The sequence below is a fragment of the Astatotilapia calliptera genome, chromosome 22 (assembly GCF_964374335.1).
Source record: "Astatotilapia calliptera chromosome 22, fAstCal68.1, whole genome shotgun sequence".
Taxonomy (NCBI): domain Eukaryota; kingdom Metazoa; phylum Chordata; class Actinopteri; order Cichliformes; family Cichlidae; genus Astatotilapia; species Astatotilapia calliptera.
In genome coordinates, this window is record NC_137442.1 from 2,287,722 (window position 1) to 2,313,424 (window position 25,703).

Below are 25,703 nucleotides of genomic sequence, written 5' to 3' on the forward strand. Positions count from 1 at the left end.
TTTAACAGTGTTTATAGGAGCTTTATATAAATATGGAGGAGAACGGTGAGATCTTCATCTGAGTCATTTTCATGTCTAAACAGGACAGACTGAGGAATCACGAGCAGGGTGGGAGAAGGTAGCGAACCTTTGAATTTAGCTCCAACAGCAGCAACCATTTCTTCTCATGGCTCATAAAACTCGCACAACAATGAGGAGAACTCCTATATAAGGGTTCCGGGTCATCGGCACTTGTGGGACGGTTTGATTGAAAAAGCACACTCGAGGTCTGCTGCATCGTCTCAGCTGGGTTAATCTTGGGACCTTTTGTATTCTTTTTTAATCATTATGGTTTCGATTTATTTGTTTCAGGTCACGGGCTGATTCCCTGACATTCTCCTCTGAAATTTCTTGACACATTTTTGAAATTTATTGCTCTCCAAGTCATTGGAAGGCATCCGTGCCCCAAGGTGCCAAATGAGCCCCGATTCGGGACGCTCCCTCCACGGTGCTTCACAGTTTCAAAGAGCAGGCCTTCTTCCTCCAACAGAGCACAGAGTTCGTTTTTTCTTCTTCCAGGTGTGCGCCGTGAGACTGTGTGCTTATTAAGGACAAAGAAATCCAAACTGCTCTGTGTTGTATCCATACGTGTGACCTGGATGTTTGGGGTTCACATGTTCACACAGCTGTATCTTAAATATCTGCAAACAAAGCTGTAAATACTTCTCAATAACATAATCTTAAAACATTAATAAAATACATGCACAATGTCTTTCCCTAATTCAGAACGAGAGATCAGAAATGTGTTTCCTTGGTGTGCCTACGAAGCTTGGCACAAACACTGGAACCGTCCAACGTGCTGACAGATCTTCCACCACCTACAAACGAGTCTTTTTTTAGCAGCTTGAGATTGTGCACGTAGTCAAGCAGAGATACTGGGATGAAAGGAATCCCACTTGCAAATATAATAACTACAAACCTTCATGATGAGAACAGGTTCATAAGTTTAAAATGTTAATACTGAGAAATATTTACTTACATGATGCAACAAACGCCTCAGGCTGACCTTCATTTGCTTACATACACAGTACAGATGGGAGTACGAGCAAAACATCACACAGAAGGAATAAAACCACCTTTAAAATCACGCTGCCATCACTGCACTCACCAACCGCCGACTCCAGGGCCACTCTGTAGGCGCTGGCATGTCGGTGAGGCTGCCACTGGGCACACAGCCCGTTCATCCTCACCTGATAGGTACTCAGGTTAGTCACGCCCAGGTACACTGCAGGGAAACAGAAAAGGTGTTTTTACTTGCAGAGCAGATATTTACGGGCCCAGACGTTATTTCCAAATTCCATTCTTGAATCTGTCACTCGGAGCACCGTGTTTGAGTTTTACAAAAAGAACTAAATGCTCAACGACTGCTTTGGTTCAGTGAATGAAGAGCTGCAGCTCAGGAATGTGGGGTTTCTGCAGTAAACATATTTCTCTACCAACTTTAAACATCTCTTATTAATACTGGAACAATGACATCACAGCACCGTGAGCCTCTTCATGGCATGCACCAAGAACATTTCACCAATCAGACAAGCAGCAGCCTCCTCACACCAGGAGCCCCCGACTGGCTGTGGAGGTTTCAGTTTTTTACGTACATATCTAACATTTGCTCTCGTTATTTAGAAACTTAATTATTTAGAAAGTTATTTAGATTTAAATTGAACCGAACATGATAAGATATTTCCAAAAACTAAAGCTAAAATCTGTCTCAGATCTCTTAGTCTTAGAACAGATGTGATGTGGGTCAGTGACAGCTGTATTATTGGACATTTTAATGTAATTTGATGTCTCTGCTATTCTCCTACAGTCAGCTGTGGCGGAGGCTACGAGTTTTGATGTCATGAGTCTGGACACGAACAAAAGCAGCATTGAGACATAAAACTAAACCTTTCTGGAAGCCTAAAAATGTGCATTATAAACTTGTAAGCATTCCTCTCTATACTGCCATAAGAGCAAAGCTATATATATGTTTAACAGCACTCAGCTCACATCTGAGGAACCACACAGCATCCTGTTTCCACACGGCAGATGCAAAAGTCTCTGGCCAGTTGGTTTCAAGGACACCAAAGTGCACTTTCTTGAAGTTATTTACAGACACACAGAAATGTAGCTGCACTGTCTTTGCTTCAGAAGTCTGGCTTATGCACACACGCACAAACAAACCCACACACACTCTGTTTATGCAAATGGTATGTATGCGCTTTTATGGTGCGACGTTTGAAAGCAGCTCTTGTTCCCAGCTGAAGAACATTAGCATGCGTGTCTCTGTGAGCTGGTAATGGCCTGTACAGCTCAGTATCATTCCCTCTGACAAAACAGAACATTTCCAGTTGAGCCAAATATCTAATCTGCATTATTGTGAACTTCATACAAATGCATAATGTATCCCTGCATAATATTCCTGCAAACCTCTCAGCAAGTGATTTAATGAGGAGACGCAAAGGGATTCTTAAGTCAGCATCTCTACATATATGTCGACACAGTAAAGGCAGCGGGAGGCAAAACACTCCAGCTGTTTGAATTTGCTACTACTGATAATCTGCCAATATTCGACAGGAATTACTGGTAAATTTCACACAGAGGAAAATGTTGAGAATCATCAGCAGTAACTTTGATTCAGTGGTCCCACTTCACCACGACAATCCAGCGCAGCGTTTCCGTTTCTGCTGATGCGGCACATTCAGACTCCATCTCGCCCACGCTCGTTAACAAAAACCCATGATGCTTATTCATTTGGGCAGTTACTCACTCCCACCCCCAAAAGAGCAATGCACCGTTTACAAGCAGAGTGACCTCAGACTGTCCCGTTGGGCAGAGACGCTCACACTCCCTGCGAGTTAAAGGAGCTCAGATGGATGTAAAGCAGCTGCTTCTTTGTCTTGTAAAAACTACAATGAGGCTCTTCAGGAAACTTATATTCTGCACATACATGCTGCTCACAGATATGTTCAAGCAAACCGAGCACTGGAGACATATCCTAACAAAGGATGCAGGATCACCTGTAAAGAGTTAGATATAAAGAGCTACGTTAGCCTGCCCAACGTGCTCCCACTGCAATGGAAAAAGTATCTAATGCGCAACATTCATGAGACATGGAAACATTAACGATTAGGTCATCAGCTTTATATTTTACTAATTAGTATCTTTTAAGATGCAAAATATGTCAGTTTCTCAGGCTCTGTTTCGCAGAGAGAGCCCGTCTCCAAACAGCTGCACTTTTCTAAATGCCACACAATCTGTATGTGCAGGAAGCTTCGGTCATAATGTTTCTGGTTGTTCCCTTAATATCGAGTCGCTCAGATTGTTACCAGTAGATTGATATTTGATGTAAATTCATTAAAGTAAGATTCGATTTCACTGTGAAAAGGCTTGAACAGCTGATTAGAGCACAAAAACAATTTGTGTGACAAGAATAACTATGAGATGGTGGACGGGTGGGTGGGTGGATGTGCCATGAGTTCCCCAGTTTCACCCATTGTGGCCAACTTCTACATGGAAACAGTGGAACCCCACTGAGTCATTGGTTCAGGTATGTGGGTGAAAATCAAATCTCAGGATGACCAAAATTCAGGGATCACATTAACTCAGTGGACCGACACATCAAATTCATCAGGGAGGATATGAAAAGTGGCAGGTTAGCCTTCTTAGACTGTGAGATTTCCATCAGTAGTGGGGGACATTTAAAAGCTGATGCGTACCGTAAACCTACATCCACTGGAGCACAAACTGGGCGCCATCAGGACGCTACAATACAGATCGAACACCATCCCCACAGACACAGCGGCCAGGGAAGCAGGAGAGCAAGACGTTGCTGAGTAAATGTGGTTATCCCAGCTGGACATTTGACAAACCTGTGAAGGCACCTAAAGAAAGCTCCAGCCGATCCAGGAGGGAAGGACAACCTCAGTGATCCCTCATGTGTCCGGAGTATGGCCACTCTGTGGCTTTCAACACGCTTTGATTGTTTCATGCTTTACTTCTAAATCACTGCTTTACTTTTGAAATTCTTGAACTTAAAACTTAAATTTTGAGTATTTCACAACAAGTAACCTTTCGCTGCATCCTTGCAATAAGCATTAAAGGTCATATACAACATTTTTTCTGGGGTATTTCTTTCATAAACCTTTAGGTATACGAGTGTAAGCAGATAACCTGGAGTGTCATTCTTCTTTTTGCCACAACGACCATGATACTCGTCCTCTGCGTGACATTGACACATCAGCCCACTAAGCTCTGCTGGTCCATTGGCTTCATTAACATGCTGGTGAGCAATATGACAGATGCTCCATTCACCTCCTGGGATCCCACTGGCCTCATCATCTTGCTCTCTTTTCGACTCAACCCATCTCTCCATCTTTGTCAGAGTTCATCCCCTTCTTCTTTCCTCGTTTTCCTTCCAAACTTGTCCTTCAAGTCAACCAAGAAGTGCTTAATTGTCATGCAGGCAGCGGAAACTGTGGCTCCAATGCAAAGTGACACGCTCCATTTAAAGCTGCGTGTTCGGGCATTTAGCTGACACTTGTATCGAGAGCTCTCGCGCAGAGAGCAATGAGAGCGGATGAAAGGGTAGAGGTTCGGAGTCCTGCTCAAGGACACTTCAAAAGGACACATAGTTTTCACTGGATGCTTTGGCTGTCATGGAGATCAAACCAGAGACCTTTCAAAAAGGGCTATTTCACCGATAGGCCAGTCTGCACTGAAGTGATTAATTATCATGCAGGAGAGGAAAATCCAGGCTCCTACTCTAATGATTGTACTTGAGAAGCAAGTGATTGATTGAACCAGGCCACACACTCACAGAGCCCCAGGAAGTGTCCACATCACAAGTGAGATAACTTAAATCCATACAGTTCATTCCAGCACTGGGATGTAATTAGGTGGAGTCGCCATTAAAGGTGTCAGATGGATATCAAGATATTGAGCCTGCAGGAGTCTGACTGCTCTCTGATTAGATTAGATGATATTGTTTATTCACTTGTACTCAAAGAGGTAGAATGGGCCGAGAAAACCAATAACAAGGTGTATAAATGATCCTGGGTAGAAAATGCCAACAGAACAATTAAGAACAAGCAGAGCAAAGATGTACTGGTCTATTGGGAAATCATCACGGTGCAGGAAAGGTATACTTTGTAGTTTATAGTTGCTTTTATCTTTATTTTCTTAAATAGATTTTGAACTCATATTTGATTAAAATAAATATATATATACAAAATTGAGCAAAAGGTTGGACTTTCAAATGACTTTTTTCAAAAAGTGCCACAGGTAATATGAAAGTGGTTTGTTATTTGTGTCAAGTTCATTTACTTCAACGCTAAAACAAACCAGTTACTCTTGTGTTTCTTTAGTAGTTGTTTAAGTTAAAAATAATAATGATCGTCTGACACATCCAGTCAGTGCCGATCATAGCTTTTGCAATATTTGGTTCTTTTCAATTCAGTAATATTTATACAGTCGCCTCAAGGGGCTATTTATTGTATGGTAGACCCTAGAATAATACATACAATCACATGACCCCCTGTGAGCAAGCACTTTGGCCACAGTGGGAAGGAAAAACTCCCTTTTAACCTCCGGCAGAACCAGGCTCAGGGAGGGGCGGGGCCACGTGCTGAGTTTTTCAGCTCAATTATAAAATTAAATAACCGGCTCATGAAATCCCCTTAAACATCAATACTGACAAATATGGCATTTACATGTGCATTTATTTATACAATAATTAGGTTCTCCTTATAATACCACCTGTTAAACTGGGACTAGTCACCACAGTGGTGGAATACACTCTACATCAGGTACGCCTTGCTACCATTAACCAGGGCGGGAAACATTTCTCAGGGATTTCGGTCCAAGCTGACATCATAGGATTGTTGCGGCACATCCATGATGAGGATCTTCCATTACACTACATCCCAAAAGTGCTCTGTTGAATTGAAATCTGGTGACTGTAGAGGCCATTTGAGTGCAGTGAAGATGGTAGACTGTGGTCATAGAGGTGTAGTGTTTAAACGATTCCCCACACCCTTAGACCACCATGAGGAACAACCTGCACAAGGCAGGCGGATCCATGCTTTCATGTTTGTGTCAGATTCTGATTGTACTATTTGAATGTTGCAATAGAAATGTGTGTGTGGCACGCAGTGTTGTTTGCTGCTGCCCACCTGCTTCAAGGTTCAATGTGTTGTGTATTTGGAGATGCTCTTCTGCATATGTTGCAACACTGGTTTAAGTTACTGTCGCCTTCATTTCAGCTCAAGCACTCACTCCTCTGACCTCTGAAAACCCCGGAGATGGTTACGAGAAGGACAGTACCAGCCAATCAGCAGCCTCTGAAATACTCAGACCAACTCATGAGGCACCAACTAGAACGAAATGTTCAGAGTCACTTAAATGTCATTCCTTCCTCATTCTGACGCTCAGTTTGAACAGCAGGTCATCTCTCCATCACGTCATCCCTAACTGCACCATCAATGTGATTGGCTGCGTGGACGTTTGCATTAACAAGCAGCTGAGTGGCGTGTTAATGTTCATGGCTTTTATGGTCGCAATTACACTACCAGCTGCCAAAATGCACGTGCTGCAGTGCATGCACTTCTCAGCACATTCACAAGTCATTTAAAATGAAGATTGCAGATAAAATAATAATAATAAAGCAAGTCGCACATGAATATCCCTCCTTCTGCAGCTCCACAGAGAATATCACACTTTATAAAGGTAAAGCAGAATTAGGTAAGAGGAAGATGCAGTGCTCTTCCTCATTAAAGCATATAGGATATAACATTCAAACAGTTAACATGTCTTTGAAAGGACTGATGAAATCAGTGCATTACAACCAGTGTTGGTCAAGTTACTTGAAAAAAGTAATCAGTAACTAATTACTGATTAATTCCCCCAAAAAGTAATCCCGTTACTTTACTGATTACTTATTTTCAAAAGTAATTAATTACTTAGTTACTTTTTAAAAGCACGATTTACAACCTGAATAGGTGATAAAGTGATAGATCTTTCAGCCCAATTCTACTTTTTCTGCATAATCCATCATACAAAATGTAATCAAATGGAAAAGTCTCTTTTTAAAACTTGTTTTATTAGTTTTAATCTTTTAACTTTATGCATCAAGCAAAAATTTAATTATCTGCAACATTCTCTGACTGGAAGAAGTTAGTTTAACATTTAAACCTATTTTCTACACATTCCAGCACATAAAATAAAATATTTGTGTGTTTACACTCAGTCTTTCAAATAGATGCAAGTAAAACACAGCAGAAAATAAATAAAGTCAAAGACTCAGCGGTCCTGTTGCTCTATTTTCACCTGTAAAGCAGGAGTGGGGTAGGCGGAGGGTTACCCTGGTGTAGGTGTGCTGCGGTCAGTTGAAGAATCCGCGAGTTTCTCTGTGAGTTTCCCATTACGTCGTAGCTACTCGGTGCTTGTTGGAAGTTTAGGGGTTTTTTCGCTGTAAAAAGAAGTTTTCTTCCCACGCACGATGGACGCTAATGTTTTTGTCACTTTTTATGGAATCAAACTCAAAGTAAGGTCAGTACTTCCACCCTTTAAACGCTGCACGCTCATACTCTCTCTGCACTCGATATATGATCCATTGTTGATCTGCACACAGCTGTTGTCACCAACGGCGCACTCGCTTACGTCACTGTCATGAGACATTCTCGCAAAAAAGTCATGGTTTTAGTAACGCAGCGTTCCTACGGGAAAGTAACGGTAATCTAATTACCGTTTTTGCAATAGTAATCCCTTACTTTACTCGTTACTTGAAAAAAGTAATCGGATTACTGTAACGCGTTACTGCCCATCTCTGATTACAACTAACAAAAAACCAAATTTGCACTCAAAACAGGTGCAGGTATAAATATTTCAATGAAAACACAAACCCCGTCTGTTAATACGAGGCTCCTCTTACTTTACATCTAAAGAGTAAAACACTATAAATCCATAACAGAGTAAAAAGAGACGGATTTGAGATGCTACGAGGCAACAGCTGAAGACTCCTTCATCCTACTCTTTTAATCATGGTTATAGTTACAGTGAAGACAAACATAATAAAATTTTAAAGACAATATCCTGTAATTAGATTGCGACTGCTGCTAAGAGCATCGCACGGGTATCTAGGAATCAACCTCTGAAGTGTCTGACTGCCTGTTGTAATTGAAATGAAATAAACTAAGAGGCTGCAGCTGTTCTTAATTAAAGCTGGTGGAGTTTAGGAAGGTCAGCAAAAAATGAATCTTTAAAAAGGTTGAAAGCAACATTCAAGACGAAATACAACAAGCAGAGATTTGTTTGGGGCAATGAAATAAAGCTGCAGGTAAAAACATTATATATACAATCTGCAGGTGTAGTTTTATTAGATGGAGATGAAATCAGATTTGAAGTAAATAAAAAGTGTTGCTTTGTTTTTCAGAACAATTGTTTTTTTGCAAAATATCGTGATATTAAAAATGGAGACAAACTCCATTACAAAAAGAGATTACACTGTAAACTGTTGGAAGGATCCATGAACAGTTTCCAGTGACTGAAATATTGGTTTGAAAAATTAAATTAGAAAAGTTGTACGACTGCTGAAGAGCATCGGTTTAAACCGAGGAAACACTTAATGAGCTTAACTGGAGGCCACAAAGCTCTCTAATGTCATTTGCTGCTTTGAACAGGGCCCGAGTTATGTTGTTACAGTAATAACTTCCAGAGACGCTCTTAAACAGCACATTTGTATCTAATTCAGTGTGACCGGGACTATAGAATTAAAGGAATGAATGATGAACTTACAGGTCTTGGCCCTTCCTGTCAGGGCTTCGCTGGATCCGGTCGAGTAGGAGGCGATGACCTTGACGCTGTACTCGGTACCGCTCAGCAGGTTAACGATCAGCATGGTGTTCACATCCTCCCCCACAAAGGTTTCCAGGGCTTGTCCAGGGGCTGCAGGGTGCGGTGGGATAATGAAGGAGACACGTCAAGGATGAGTAGACGGTCAGTGAAGCAGAAGGAGAACAAAGGAGCACCTTCAGAGGTCATCATTAGCTTCAGCTGCAGCATAAAATATCAGTTTTCCTCTCACATTCCTCTATACTGTTAAAACTGACAGCTGTGAGAAGTGCAGCAGGTCCGGGATATTTTCATTTGTTCCTAACATAATCCTATTTTGACAAAACCCAACAAAAAAGAGATGAGAACCAGGTAACAGCTGAATAAAGCTCAGGTATTTTACTCCACCTGAGATCAGTCCCGCAGACTGCTGAGTTTAAATCTCAGCTTTACAACAGAAAAATATGCTAACAGCCTTCTATAAAAAACGTTTGGGTCTCTTCTCTGAATGCAAAGACTGTGCGTGAGGGTGAAACTTTAAATTGTTCCGAGCCTTACACTGGGTTAGTGGTGCGGCTCAGATGCTAGCAGCTGCAGTTAGCTGTCTGCCTTCACTTTCACTCATCTGTCACTGAACTCGGTTTCTCGACCACGTTGTGGTTTTGGAGCTATTTAAAGGATTTTACTGCAAACATATTCGGTACACTGTGTGGGTAATTGTACTAAAAACCAGTCCGAGTCCTCCAGCGTTGGTGAGGAAGTAAGACCAACATCCTTTTTTGATCCTTCCTCTGAGGTAAAGTTTGGCATTTTAAGTGTCAGTGACAGTTTCAAATGTGCACTTCAGCACTGGATTACATTTTTATCCCTGGTGGTTTGTTACAGTAAGAAACTCCTTCAGCATGCCTGCCTCCATCCATCAGCATTTCTGTCTTTTAGTTTTTATCCACATATTTATGAAATTGACAAAATTATAGAATTATGGTTTGCAAACATTTCTTAAAACTGTCTGGACTCGATGGGACTTAAACTGTAATATTTGAAATGAGCTAAAAGAGAGATTAGGGAGAAATAATTGGTATTGTTTAAATTACCAGTTAGAGGCTGGTAGATGACCCTGTAGCCCATTGTGGGCGACGGTGGAACATCCCAGCTGATCTTGAAGCGATTGTACCATTCCTCTGAGACACGCAGGTTCCTGGGAGCTAAGAGAGGAACTGAGAAGCAGAGAGGGACGAGAAAAGACAGATTATATGTATGCAAAGTGTTAACAAATATTAACCCTTTAAAGCCGGTCAGAGCAGCACGCTCCGTTTTGCGTAACTATTTTTAAATCCTGGTAGCTCTGCAACCAAGTAAGCTAGCGCAATAATTTGTTTTGCATATGAAACCGGAGGAGTTGTATTTGCATCTTATGCCATCAGCTTGTCCTCAGTCACAGTTTCCTTCCACATATAGCTTTGCAAAAACTACATAAAAAGCACTTGCAGCAACAAAAACATAATATTACAGAAACAGCTTTGCCGATCCGATCAGCTGTTTGTAACACTTCCTACGTCCATCAGCGCGAACTATCGCATGCCTGCCATGACCTGCCCGAAACCGGAAGTGACGTCATTTTGCGGAAATGTAGTTTTTTACCATCAGGGCCTCATGAGCCTATACTGGTGTTTTTAAAAGTTATGTTTGACTTTATGACTTCCTGTGTCGTTTCTGGGATGCTTAGGACTCATATTGCACTGCTGGAAATAGTTTATTTTGATGCACATGCTGCTTTTTTTTGCAAATTTGCATGATAATATTTATTTTCGTTTTTCCTGCAGTGTACAAAAATTGGTGTATTTCAAAAATAAAACTATGAAGACACTTAAAATAAATTTCCTGTGGTGGGAAACTATTTTGTGCAACTTTTTTGTATTTACAGTTTTGAGGGATAAGCCTCTTAAATTTCTCTAACTAGAAATATATGTTAAAAAAACAAAAACGATTTTAAATTTTTTTGTAGTTTATTGTACTTTTTTGCAATTTATGTTATGCACTTAATGCATGCATATTATTAAAATATAATGGTCGTATTGATGTATATCAACTTGAAATGCTCCCAAAAATGGCTCCACAGCATGTGAAAATATAATATAAGCTCTGGCGGACTTGGTTTTAATGGTAGGTCTTAAAGGGTTAAGGAACAAATATCGATATAAGCAAATATTTGGGCATTTTATGTGTGAGTGTCTGGAGTCAAAACAGGGAAAAAACTATAAAAGCAGAGTGAGAGAGAAAGATGGTGAAGCAGAAAAATCATTAACAAAGAGAACAGAGAAAAAACATGAAAGGGAAAGAAGAGAAGTCGGCTGTATACCAACAAACTGAAGCCACAGTTTAAATCGAAATAAGGTAAATCCAGCAGAAGCAAAAGTACTGAATATATTCCTCAGTACAGAATGATTAGTATGAGCTTTAATAATGAGACAGGAAGTACAGAGAGGAACTGCAAGGGCAGACGCCGAGTTGGCAAAAGGAAGATAATGACGAGTCAAAAAAGGCCTAAAAGTTTGATAACGCCTAATAAAATTTCAACTGTCGGCACAGCAGAAAAGTAAAGTCTCCCCACTGTTACAGAGTGTACAGTCGAATTAATCTGCCAGAGTGATATTAAAACCAGAGGACTTATCACTGGCTCGACAGCTGGGACACGTCCTTTGAAATGGCCGAATGGAATAATACGAATCTTAAAATAAAGTGCTTTCTTTGAGGAACGTGTGCTTTTCGAGCCGTCTGTACATTCACATACATTTATGACCTCCGTGCAGCCTCCTCTGCTCTCCCACAGCCGTGATAGATTCCAGATCGCCGTGGTTAATGGGAAGCTGTGAGACTTTTCGGGTGGAAATCCCAGAGTGAATCTGCTGGCTGTTGAGTTGCACATTTGAAATGCTAAAAACCTCCCATCACTCTCCCTGAGCTGCAGCCATCTCACCATTACTGCAACTGAACCCTCCAAATTATGCCGGCTCTTCTGCCTCATTTTCCCTCTTCACCTTCCCGGCCGTTCACCATTAAAAAGCTAATCATGCTCTCTGCAAGAAAGCCGTACTCCCCCCACACCGCCGGTATCTGCTGCACCCTCATATGTTCAAATCCCTCTGTTATACCCGCCTCTTCGGTCGTATTATCTATTTTCACTGTGCCCTTCCTGGTCCTGAGAAAATTACCATCATCCTCTGAACTCCGTCTGCATTTCCTCCCACTATGTCTTCGCCCTTCAGGCCTGAGGGTAATGAGAATCTGGAGATTTAATGAAACTTTCAGAGTAAAAAAATGCTTTTTTGGGTGCTGAGGATCTAAGGTACTAATTCTGCATGCAGACGTCGTACTGGTTCCTCCATTGTACTCTGTGCATCTATCATCTAACAGTTGTTGAGATGACATCAAGTCCCCAAGCTGCTGCCCACTTTTTTAGTTCCTGTGGGAAATTAAAGCATTTTTACACAGCAGAGCATTAAGTCTTCCAAGACAACAGCCAACAATTTAATTGAGCAGCAAAATGTTATTCTTGAGTCTCGGTTAGAAAACGAGGAAAATGATCTAATTACAAACCCAATTCTGAAAAAACTGTGGAAAAGTCAGCAAAAGCAGAATGCAATCGTGTATAAATCTCATAAATCTATATTTGATTCACCCTCCAACACAGAACTCAGAGATCAACAATATTTTTAAATATTAGATCAGTTTTAATCGGATGACAGCAGAAAATCTCAAAAACAGCTGAGAGACGGAGAGAGTAAAGAAACTGTTTTTGGAATCTGAAGGAATCTCTGTCTGCAGGAAACAGCAAAAATCAGTCTACGTGACTTTGGGGGTCCTTTACAAACTGGCATGATTCTGTCATGGAAACCACGGCATCACTGCAGGTTAAAGCTCGGTCACATGAAGAAGCTGTATGGAAACATGACCCAGAAACACCACCTCCTTCTTTTTGGACTGGGACAAAGTGGAAAGCTCTTTATTTCTGTTCTGAAGTTTGCATGTTTGATGGCAAAGGAACGCATGGATGTCTATGGAAGTGGCAGCTTGAACATCTGGAAAAGCACCATCAGTGCTGAAAGGCGTGCTCGGGTTTCAGAGCAACATCCAGGGGAGACTTTGCATTTCTCAGCAAGCCAATGCCCAACTGAAACATTTGGAGCATCAAACAAAAACTTTTATGAACACAACTCTAAAATGTTGAAGAACTAGAATTTTCTATCAGCCAACAACGGGACAACATTCCTCTCCAGTCCAGAAACGTCTCTCCTCGGTTCCCAGACGTTTCCAGGCTGTCACACGGGGATAAAGTAAATCGAAATATTAAAGCACTAAAAACATCTATTTTTGCTTGAGTGTTGTTATTTTTTCAAATTTAAATGCATGTTTACTTGAACTACCCAGATGTTTACAGATGGCTCCTAACAGCGTCACGAGCCACTGACTTAATCTTTTTGAGGAGAGACAAACTCTGTGATGCAGACTGTGGGCTGCAGCGTTCTGGAGAAACCACTCGTCCACGGTGCTACAGGAGTAACTGTCTGCTTCTTTTTCTCCAACAGCCACACGAGCCAACAGGAAGGGTAACAAGCACCGAGGGACCAGCACTGGTTCAAAATGAAGCACCTTTTGAAGGTGTCATCTTTAAAAGCGTGGTTCTATCTGACTGGTCATCAACTGTTGACTAAATGATGTTACAGAAAAAGAGAATCATGCTGGAATTACCAACTTTACTCGTCACCTGACAAACACACTGTTGTCTGGCTGTGTTTGAAATCAGCTAAGTTGCTGTGGGAGGCTCAGTCAGTGCAGGCATCCTGCACCAGCGTTGATGTTTAACAGGCTGCGAATGCTTAGACCGCCGCATCGCCGCCACAGTAAACACGTCCGCTTCTCTGTGATGTCAGCAGCTTCTGACAAAACAACACTGTGTGATGTTCTGTTAATGAGAAGACCTGAAACCACCTCGTTTGAAAAGATAAGCAGGACTCTTCTAGTCTGAAGGTATTTTTCCAAATAAAATGAACTGCAGACTGTGATTCTGCTGCTTTACAATCTTTGCTTTTTAGTGCTTCTTACAGATTCGAAGCTGCTTCAAAATCCAAATCGCACAAATTAAAACACCCTGCTGTCTCTTAAATTCATTCCTCATTCATTCCTCGTCACAACATATTCCACACCGAGGCTATGAAAGTCAATTATCTTCTAATTCTCGGTCTTAAATCTCTTTGCCATCAAGTTGGTAGTGACTTTTCTATCACATTATATTTGTTTCCCCGCCGCCCTCTCTGTATTACCCCCCACGTCTCTCTCTGATTGGCCCATCCTTCAGTGGATCAAACGCAGCTTAATCTGCCTCTTCTGCCACATTATCTATCTTCAGTTTGGGGCTAAAAACCCAATCATCCTCTCTGCATTCCCTGTCATGCCTCCCTCGGCGTTCGCCCCATCCCTCATAGGTTCAAATCCCAAGATTACACGGGCGCCGTTTGTCACATCATCTATCTCCACCTTAAAAAACGCAATCATCCCCCCTCCTCTCTCTCTGCAATCCCCGTCATTCTTCCCCAGGTGATCGTCTCATCCCTCACTACCTAACAGGAGCCATTCATCATCAGCGGGTGTCGCAGGCTCGTCGCTTAAAAAGCGGAGAACGTCGTTAGCGTCTGCTAATGTGTGTAACGCGTCGCACGGGGGAGACATGATGGGACGGAGCGGAAAGATGAACGACTTAAATTTAGAGTTTCCTCCACGCTAAAAGTGGAGTGTTTGTTCTGTAATGCACTTGGCGGCAGAGAAAATCATTAGCCTCTGCTGCACTCGCAGCGGCGCTCTGTCATATTTAACAAAAGAGGAAAAGATGCTTCCCGCATATTTCTGTCTTCAGCTCCACAGTAAAGCAAATGGATGCTGAGCACTGAGCGGCCGCCGTCTCTTTTCCTTCCTGGGAAACTGTCTCAGGTGTAATGAGCTGCAGAGATCTCCGGGGTTGGGTTAGGGAGAAAGTACGCCTTCCTATTTTTCATCTAAATACTTGTTAATGAAGGCAAAGTTGCAACGAAAAGCAAAACTGGAAGCGCACACCTAATTTCTAATAAAGGTTCGGCTCCAGTATTTTGAATCTAGCACTGACAGAGACTTTTCTATCTTGTTACATATTTCATCAAATCAATCAACGTTTTATCTTGTGCAGTGATTTAAACTTTACAATATAATTGAACCCTCTCTTTGCCCGTGTTGGCAGGAAGAAAAACGCCCCCTCAATCATTCAGCTTCCGGCAACATTTTCTTGAGCGTCCTGAACAAGATGAATGGCGAACACTTTGCTGCTCGGCTTAAATTGTTGTGTTTGTTTCACAGTAATGAGACTTTAAGAAAGCGACAGCCGCTGTGGGCAGAAATGCATCTCTCATCCTCAACTCACCCACAACAGATTCTCCCTCTCAGGAGGCACAAACACCCGAGACACCAGCACCTCGTTATGGGTCCCATTAGCAAACTTTTCCCAATCAGTGAAGTCGTTTCCACGTTTGATCCTGAAAATGCTCACTTTTTTGCACCCTTGTGGTTGTGAACATGACATTGACATTTCCACTATCTTTTAATTGCAAACCACAGCGCTGCTTTGTTCTGGCCTGTCTCCTGGTCCTCGCTGACCCTCAACACCTCCAGGATTGGAGGATTTTCTATCTCCCAGAATCTTTTTGGCCTTTCAGATCCAAACTTTGCTTCATGTACTTGGTTTGAATTATGCTGAACTGATTGTTTGTTAAAAGAGACGTATGATTATGATTTTATGAATACATATGGCTTTCTTCAATGAGTTATCTGTTGGCATAATTAAATCATCATATACTGAAACTTAGTGTAATATTAGAACATGCTGAGATGGACAGCAGATGTACAGGACAACACATTTTCTGTCCTTCTTTGTTTTCTGTGTGATTTATACCACTGAGCCGTTTATTTTTTAAAGCCTGGCCATTGTTGAAGTGTGCAACAGCTTTGCTGGCCCGCAGTGAAAAGCCTTCTGTGTTATTAAACTGGAGAGTCGGGACCGAGCTAAATGGAGACTGGAGCACGAGGTCAACATTCACCACACTGGAGATCCAGAAGCCACCAGGAGCAGCAACAGCACGACTTGAAGGAAGCAACATAATCCTGAGAGCTGTTCATACATCACCAAAGACGGCATCGTACCCCAACTACTGACTATTCTTCAAATGATGTATCTTTATCCAAACCATGATAAATGTAAACATAACCAACCAAAAGAAAGAGAAACTAAAAATGAAACCAGGTCCTAAAACAACAACAACAAAACGTGATGGCACAGTGAGGACAGACGGTCTTTTTAATCTGTGGTGGCAAAGAAACTTTAAAGTCAGGATGACACAGGCTAGTCGAACACGTGCTTTGTTGCCTTTACTCTGGATTCACTTTAGCTTCACATATTTAATCATTTAATATTCGAAGCATATCCTGCCACTGTCATACTCACAACATAACATCCACAGATTTTGAGGGCATTTCTCTGTTAGTTTTCGCTTGAGATGTTTCCACTTTTCAAAGAGGACAAAAAGGAATAATAACGATAAATAAACAGAGGGTGAAAGAGGAATCCTGAAAACTGCCACTGAATGTAGAAATCAACCTCTATCAGATCAATGGGGAAGAGATTATCGTGGAAAACAAGCACCTTCACCTTTCTTCATCCCGTTCTTGCCTTTGTTCACTTTCATCCTTCTTCCTGTCTGCTCTGTCATGACAAGATTTTCCCGGCACAAATCCAATAATACTTTAGTCTGTCTACAGCAGCAGGACTGTGCCGGAGATCAGAGCGCAAAGATGCCAGAGAGTGTCGGAGGGTCACAAGTGTGGCACTCTGATCCACAGCAGCTTCTCAGCTCTACTTTCAAACCCCAGCCGGGGTTATTTGTCCAACTATAACAAACTACTCCTACAGTCAGCTGGGAGGACAACATGAAGTTTCTCCTCCATGTGTTTCTTCTTTTTCTACACTATGCCAGTATTTTTAGACACAAGAAGCTGAACAAATGTGAGTACAACTGGCTTAGAAGATCAGATATGATACAAATAACTTGCTGAATGAATAAATAAGCATAAAAAAGAAAGAATAAAATGGTAAATGGACTGGTTCTAATAATAACAACAATAATAATGATGATACAGCTCTTTTTGACTGAACACTCAAAGAGCTAAATGATATTAAGAGGTTCCACAATGTTCTGTCCCTTCTAGGTTACATATTTGTTTTCCAGTGTGGTTATTCTTCACGTCTGACCACTTGCTGCTGTCCTTCAAAAGTCTGTGTCTCAAACTGACAGTCAAATCACAACAGCAGTCACCACACGGTGCTTCATATTGTACAGCAAAGACCCCACAACAGTGCAGAGAAAACCCCAACAATCAAACAATTCCCTATGAGCAAGCACTTGGTGACAGTGGGAAGGAAGAAACCTGATCAGAGCCAGGCTGAGGGGAGGAGCATGTGCTGGGATTTGTTCTCCAGACTCAAACGTTAGAGCAGGACTTCCTGTAAACCAAACCATCCATCCTGTAAACAGCGTAGAGATGCAGAGATGCATCAAAAAAAGTCTTTCTTCTTGTATCGCTGTTTCCTGGTCTAATTTGTATGCTTGTGTTAGACAGCAGATAAGTTGGTGTCAAGTGGAACTCCAGCTCTGCTCTGAGGTCCTGATCACAGGTTAATGATAAAACACGATACTGCAGACGACTTAAAAAGAGCAGAGAGTGAAGAAAAGAAAGTGAAAGAAACAAAAGTCAAGCGAACTCAGCATCAATATGACTCACGCGTCCGTCCCGTCGCGGCGGCTGCCGGTCCGTCTCCCTCGGGGTAAACAGGAGTGATGGAGACTTTGTACTCTGTGTCTGACAGCAGAGGCTGCAGAACCAGGCTGTTCTGACCAGTGGGCACTGTTCTCTGTAAGCACAGAAAGACCAGTCAGGACAGTTTTGAAAGACAAGCAAAGCCGTTAATGTTTGACTTTAACATTTAGACATTTCCCCATCCTCAGTCTCTCTGCACTGATGTGACATTTCACCTCCCAAAGTTCAGCTGCCAGTCAAACAGAGAAACTGCACTCTGACGTTTTCTTGTTTCTAATCTCGATAGTTTCCACAGCTCATCGTCCAGTTTTGCTTTGTAAAATTATACGTGTGGACTTTTGTAGCTGCTTCTTAATCATGTTGCACCACATACGCTCACTGCAGGATCACTTCATGTAGATCAGATGTAACAGCAGGATAACGTGACTGCCGAGGTTTCTCGATTTAACAGGACCTCGAGTTTGCTTTAAAAAAAAAATAGGAAAATGATGTTTCTGCAAACCCAAAAAACTTGTGCATGTCTTCAGTGATTTGATTATAATTTGTGTCCACATGCAGAGATACGTTTGCGTCTAAATGATTGTTTCTTTGATCATTCTCATTACCCTCCCTCTTCCTTCACAGCATGATCGAGGTGACAGACTGCGACTGAGAACGTCTTCAAGCATTCTGCATTCTTCCCTCTGTTTGTTGATGTTTTTGGTAGCATTTCTGTATCTGCATTCAGTCTTTAAACGCACTCTGAAAACTTTTGAATGAATTATGATAAAACGCTGCAGGGACGTCGAGGAGCCGCGTTAACAATTCATCACAGCTTCGTCCACTGAGGTCATCAAGGTCAACCTGAAGATTTATTGGTCGAAAACTGACATAACATGTTGTGTTTATTGTCAACATTTAGGAAGTACCATATAGATTTAAATGATCATGTCACATTTGACCTCTGACCTCTCCTTCAAAGTCTGATCTGAAGGTCAAATGATAATGTTGCAGGTTTTGTGACAGGAACAAGTTTCCATGGGAGACTTTTTAACTGTAATTGACTAATTTCATTATAACTTTACTGTGTTTACATTAGCAGGTCATATGTGTTTAAAATTAAATCAAATTCATTTGTTTTTTTTAATTAAAATCAAACCAGTTTTTGTTTCTTTTTCGCTTGATCTTCAGTCCAACAGCTCACCGCTGGGTTTGTTGGTCTCTCTGACTCCCGTCTCCCTTTTTTGTGCTTTGTGTATTTTTTATTGTTAATATTTTATTATCATTTTTTATTTTCCATTCTTTGAACTCCTGTCTCATGTGTTGGCTTCCTCTGAGCCATGGATTTAGAGTCTAACAAGGGCGGATTTAAAAATGAGTTAACAAAGAGAATTAAGATTTCTAAAGCACGAGCTAGCAAAAAAATAGCATTAGCCTTTTTAATAGAGGTGAAGGAGGGAGAGTGGCTGCAGTGGACTGCGAGGTTTCAAAGTGCTGCAGAGGTTAATTGTGTCCAGGTGTCCTCCTCACCTGTGGGCGAGCTGAGTCTTTTATTAAAACTGATGATCTCACACTGAAGACAATCTAATCTCCTTCTTTACCCCGTGGACATCTTTCCTCGCTCTTCATCTCTGCTTCTCTCGATTTCTCTGCTGTTGTTTGTCTCACCACATCTGCTGTTCATAAATTATACTTATATGGTGACTTATATTATTTATTTTTGTTCTTTGAATCCGAAACCCAGTGGAGCTCTCTTTGTTTTTATTCTCTTTTTCTTCTCTTCCACACTCTTCCCCCTTCTGTTATTAAACTCTATGATACACATATATATATTTTATGTATGATGACAGTAATTTCCAACAAAATCCAATTGGAGCAAACTGAAAAGGATGGCGTCGTCTGGTTGTGGCAACATAATAAAAGAAAATCTTGACAAATTCAAGTGGCTCCTCACATTCTATTGGTTAGAAAGAAGCCAAATCTTCTCTCAGTAAACTGAACATATTATATCAGCCGAGCCTTATGATACAGTTAAGAAACACTCGTCTGTTATTTGATCTGCATAAAGCATGCTGTGAATGCTCTAAGTGGCTCTGTGAAGGGAAATGTTTGTATTTTACATATGATTGAACACAGAGCTCATCTCGCTCCAGGTAACCAGAGCTATTGTTGTATTGTGCGTAGGAGAAATCTTTAAAGGTTGAGCACTCTCTGCTGTCTGTCTGCTGGGCCAGTTTGCATTCTGAGCATGTAGAGTCTGGCCCGACTCCATTCGCAAAACTTCCACTTTCTAAAAAAACAGAAAGAAATTCTTATACGTGTCAGTCAGAGCAGCACTGTGGGCCTTAACAAATCAATTTCAGCCCAGCCTGATGAAAAAGGCAGCAAGTCTCTAAACTGTCACAGTGTCACACAGTTGGAATAAACCACCTCCAGCTGCACTCCCTTTTTTACTCCAACCTCTTTGTAAATGCAAACGCGGTCTCATAAAGTATTTATGTGATCCAGAAACACAATCTTGTTTTGACAGAGGCTCCACGCAGGTCTGGAATATTAAGTTTGATCCACCTTCGCTGGAACAACCAGGCTTAAAGGTAAACTGCAGGGTAGACAGTCAAACACACAGCTGACAGAGTCAGAGTGCGATGACACAAGAAGAGCTGTACAGACAAAACGCCAAAGCAGAAACAAGACTTCAGACCAGAACAACTGGAACCAACAAAAAAAATCAGAAAGACTACTACGAAGAATATTTTGGTCAATATTGAGATTACAGAACAATTATTGACCTAAAACCAAAATATAAATACATAAATACTAGGGCTGCAACAATACACAAAATTCACGGTTCGGTTCGATACTTTGGTGTCACAGTTCGATATTTTTTCGATACAAAAAAATGTTCATGCCTTTTTAATTTGTCATTTATTAAAATTATAAATATATATTTTAACTCAAAAGTACAGTTTTTAAATGTAATGTTGCTGAAACAACAAAGTAATAAAAATAAATTCATCTATCTGATGGAGAAATCCCTCATCTTTGGAAAAGAGAGTTTATTACAGAGAAATGGCTCTTTCAAAATAAAAGCTCTACTATACGCTTCTTCTGGGCTATATTCTCAGCAGCATATTAAACATATCAGGTCCCCATAAGGAGAATCATGTGCTAACGGCTGTCTAAATGACTCGGGTAAAATTTGTAGCATGTGTTTTTGTCTGCTTCCACTTGTCTTTGCACGAGGATGATGTCGGAGTAAACGTGCAGTCATATTCGTTGTGTTCCCACTAGTGCTGTCAGCGTGTTGCACCCCTAATAAATACATAAACACACCACAGCCAGTGTGACAAAACTAATGAATAATGTTGAACTGTCAGTAATCTTGTTTAAATCATTTTTATGATAAATCCAAATAGTCGCCCTAGATCCAAGTGGGGACGCATCCCTTATGTTGCCAACCAAGCGGGAACCTCCAGGGGCTGAAAACTGAAGCTGAGAAAAAAAACTATCCATACCTGCAGTTCCTTTAGTGGCCACTTGGGGAAAAATGCTCATAAACTCTGGTGTTAACATATATATATAACATATATATACATATATATATATACATATATATATATACATATATATACATATATATATATACATATATATACATATATACACATATATATACATATATACACATATATACACATATATATATATATATATACATATATATACATATATACACATATATATATATATATACATATATACACATATATATATATATATATACATATATATACATATATATACATATATACATATATACATATACATATATATACATATATACATATATATACATATATACATATATACATATATACATATATACATATATACATATATATATATATATATATATATACATATATACATATATATATATATATATATATATATATATATATATATATATATATATATATATATATATATATATAAAAGACACTTACTGTTAAATATCAGAAACAGACCTAACATTGGAAGTGGATCAGACACACTAAATGAGCAGTTAGGGGACAGACATTTCTGCTGAATGATGCCAAAGATCACAGTTTGGATTTCTCCCTCATGAAACCACACTTATGGTGCTTAAACCTAAATGGCTTCCATTAGCTAAAACCGGCAATTGAGACATGGCTCAAAGATCAGAAATTAAAGCTTTAGTGCAAAACACTGTATTTATTGATTATTTTCTAATAGCTGTGAGTGTCACACACAGACAGTTACAGTTTTTTAAGAAAAAGATCCCTTAAACTTTTTAATCCCCAGTTTTTAACCTCCTGGAACAAGAATCTGCTCCCGAGCAGCGAGAGCCAGAACCCTGCACACGGTGGAATTGCTCTTGATGCCCGGCAGCTTTGGTTTATTGGACGCTGAATGAAGCGGCACAGGGAAATAATGGAGCTTCAATGAGTTGAGCATCACAGCTGCCTGTGGACAGATGGCTTCAGAGTTGAGTCACGCCATGGCTACGGTGTAGACACCATCATCTGGTACGGCAGTGACACAGCCATCTGAATGAACCGAACCATTAACTTCTAGATTCATAAGCTTGTAGAGACCTAAGCACTGAGAAATGTTTCATTTATTCGTGCATTAATTTTCTAGTACAAGTCTAGCAAGAAAGAACCAGACCAGGTTAGAGGTTGTAACCCAAAAAGTCCGGATTGGAAATGTTCCCGTCAGACTGCACAGGTGCACCACAAACACAATCATACCTGCTAATTACAGCTAAGTAACAGACTAATAACACGCTAGCATTTCACTCCCTGATGTCTGTATCTGACAGCAGGCCACACAGTGTTTGTCAGATGAAAAAAGCTTCATAAGGCACCAACAGACTCAGTGGCTTCAGTCAGAGGAGGCGAGCTCTGATTGCCTACAGTTCCCCGTGTCAGGAAATTGGGCATTTTGATGTGGGAGGCACTGGGGACAGACTGACTTGTGGAGTCCGTCTGAAGGACAGCTGGCTTCTTAATACCTCTGTGCTGGCTTCATGCTTCTGCCCAGGAGGTCAAAATTTGACGATAACAATGGAAATGCAGATATTTCTATCAGCCAGAGAAGAACAGGACAAAAACTAAGACATAACCACTCGATAATTAAATAATATAAATAATTCAAAAGTTGCAAAAAGGCCAAGGAAGTCTGATTTCTGGCTTTTCTTTGCTGCGTGTTCCTGTGATGCAGAGCGTTCTGTAATCGTGTTACAAAACCACTAATGTCCACAATTTAATTACATATAATATGATTTGTTGCTGCTGCAGATCTAACATGCTGACTACACGTTAGCTCTTTAGGACAAGATTCCACCAGTGAAGATGAAGTGGGATGAGCCACATATCAATAACACGTGAATGAGACGCGCTCCTTCGGTGGCGCGTTGCCCTGCTTTGGCAGCCGAGAACCACAGAGTGAAACTTTGAACAAAGCAGGTGTTTTTTTCTCCCCCCACAGCAGATAGACATCTAAATAGTAGCTATTGAGCACAGCACTTGGTGATTCATAACCTGACCGGATTGCCAAACAGAGGCCACAGCTGTTCGTGCTTTGATAAGAGATCTCATTTAACAAGCCGCCGGTGCGAGCAGCTGGTGGCTCTTTATTGTCAGGATGAAAAGGCTGAAGCGGGACCTGTGTCCAGAGTGGGCCTCTGGTGCGGTGGCAGCACAACCAGCACACAACAACACACACCAGTGAAGTCAAAAGTCACAGGAAGATGAGACGGTTCTGGAGATATTTGACACGCGTTAACCTGGCAAAGGGAACACCCGACCACTTAGGATTACAAAGAACCTTGGAAGCCATGCTCTACATTTATTAACACCAAAGAGACAATTATTACAGAATAAATGTGATTTGCACAAATGTGAAAGAAAACAATGAGAGCATGAAAAAGAAAAAAGTCTTTGTGATGCATGTAAAGGTGTGTGTGTGTGTGAGCAGAGTTTAAAGACAGGAAATCTGGGAGTTTGTCTTTAATTAGGATTCAAAGCAGCTTTTATCATGAAAACTAATCACACTGTAAACATGACATGTCTGCCTTCTAACGGGGACTTTTAGTCAAAACTCTCCTCATCACCGAGAACCAGACAGACGTCTTAGTTGAGCAGGAACCGTGAAGTTTGACCCTGATTACTGAGGACAACTATCTTTTAAAGCACACCCCCTCCCCTGGAATATTCCACATTCAGGTTTCCCACATGCACGTGTTGTTGGTAAAATCACAGTGTCGAGAGGTTTTTTTGCACCATCCAGCTCCTGCGTCCTTCCTGTGTGGCAGGAGTGCAGAAAGCATCAATGCCCTTTTCCCCCTTTGATTAAATTGCCATTTAAGTGGAACTGGACAAAAACCAAGCTGGGATTTTGAGCCTGTGCTCAGTGTTGGTCCAACATCCTGACGGGTTGCATGAGTCACTCTGTAGGCATGAAAGCAAGTTCTGGCAATAAAAGTCACAGTTTCCGGGGTTAAGGTAGAGACCCGGAGCCAGAACCTGTGAGCGAACTTTCATATTTCGTTATTAAAAATAATATTTGGCTCCCTTTGGACATTTTCGGCACGCGGGGCCACGATTGTACCCCATTATTGATGTATTGTCACGCACGCCTGTGGCATATTTTTGCACGAGTGTTGTTTTCTATAAAAGCCTTCTCTCTCTGCTCATTACTGCAGAAGCTGCCAGGCTCTCTCTACCTTACTGAAAAAAAGAAAAACTCTTTGAAGGCCTGCCACTGTTTTCATCATCATTATCCTCTTCCTGCTCTCGTCTCTGCCCCTTAACTAGACTCTGAAGGCCTGCCATCAACTTCAGTAGCACTGACTTTCTCTCCAAGGAGGACTTCTAATCTGAGGGCCTGCCATTGTCTTCATCAATAATCTCCCACCCTCCTCCTGTTGAAGACTGATGCTCTTTTGTCTGTTCCATTGTATGAATTTGTAGGAGTTTGACTTTCAGAGCATAAAATTTGAAGAGTATTCAAAGAAATCACACAAACGTGACTTAGTAAAGTTTACGGCTGGAAATGTTCTGCAAATTAAACTTCTGCAAATTGGTGATGTGGTCGTGATGGCTGCCACAAGGGATTTCCATTTATTTTAAATGAGAGGGGAAGGCTCTATCAGCATGGAAAACACATCGCTGTCAGTTCCCTGTTGTTTTTAGGTGGTGTTTGTGTGCTGGGGCTGATTGTTTGTTGACTTTATTAATGTGCGGCTCCTATAGGCTAAGATAGTGTTGCTGAGTGTTGATGCTGGGAATGAAAAGCAGGCATTGCTGAAGACCGTTCAAATGAGCATCAGACCTGGAGGTAATTATTATGAAATGAAGTGTCTCTCTCTGTCTTACTGTCTCTGCTGCTCGGTCTCCCCTCGCACTGATGTAGCTCAGTCGATAATGTCGAGCATTTCTGGGGTCGACGGGCTGCCAGGACACCCGCATGCTGAACGTAGTTTCTTCATCGATCTTCATGCTTCTCACCCCGTACCGAGGAGCTGAAGGGTTGGACAGAGAAACTCTGGCTGCAGATCAGTGACTCAAAGATTAACTCAGTGAAGCATGAAGCTGTCACAGCCTATCACAGAAAGCGATGGTATCAAAATGTCATCATTCTGGCATTTAATTTGCTCAGATTTTCATATCACATCAGTGTCTTCGGAATATCGAAACGTTCCTTCGGAGAACATATCGGAACAACGCACCCTCCCTCTGATAATATAGAAACAGGTTTACAGACGCTATCAGTGAAACAGGAGGAGCAAACTTCCTATCTGATTTACCGTTTCAGAATTTTGATCTTATAACATCAGCATTTATAGCGTCACTTACACGCTCGAATTTTTGGAAACTTTTTTCCCAGTGCTGCCATTTCAACACAAAACCACAAAGAGTGTTCTCACATGAGTCCTAATATTATGATCTTTATCT

General features: G+C 41.1%; 1 protein-coding gene across 6 annotated transcripts in view; it reads right to left on the bottom strand.

Moving 5' to 3' along the window:
• col14a1b (collagen, type XIV, alpha 1b) overlaps positions 1–25,703 on the bottom strand; it is a 164,630-nt gene that overhangs the window by 53,986 nt on the left and 84,941 nt on the right. For all 6 annotated transcript variants that reach the window (XM_026156695.2, XM_026156694.2, XM_026156700.2 and 3 more), the window contains 5 exons: positions 25,125–25,270; positions 17,707–17,836; positions 9,942–10,064; positions 8,812–8,961; positions 1,148–1,264 (listed from right to left, as the gene is read on the bottom strand). In XM_026156695.2, the coding sequence (XP_026012480.2) occupies positions 1,148–1,264; positions 8,812–8,961; positions 9,942–10,064; positions 17,707–17,836; positions 25,125–25,270 (666 nt within the window). The remainder of the gene's footprint in view (positions 1–1,147; positions 1,265–8,811; positions 8,962–9,941; positions 10,065–17,706; positions 17,837–25,124; positions 25,271–25,703) is intronic.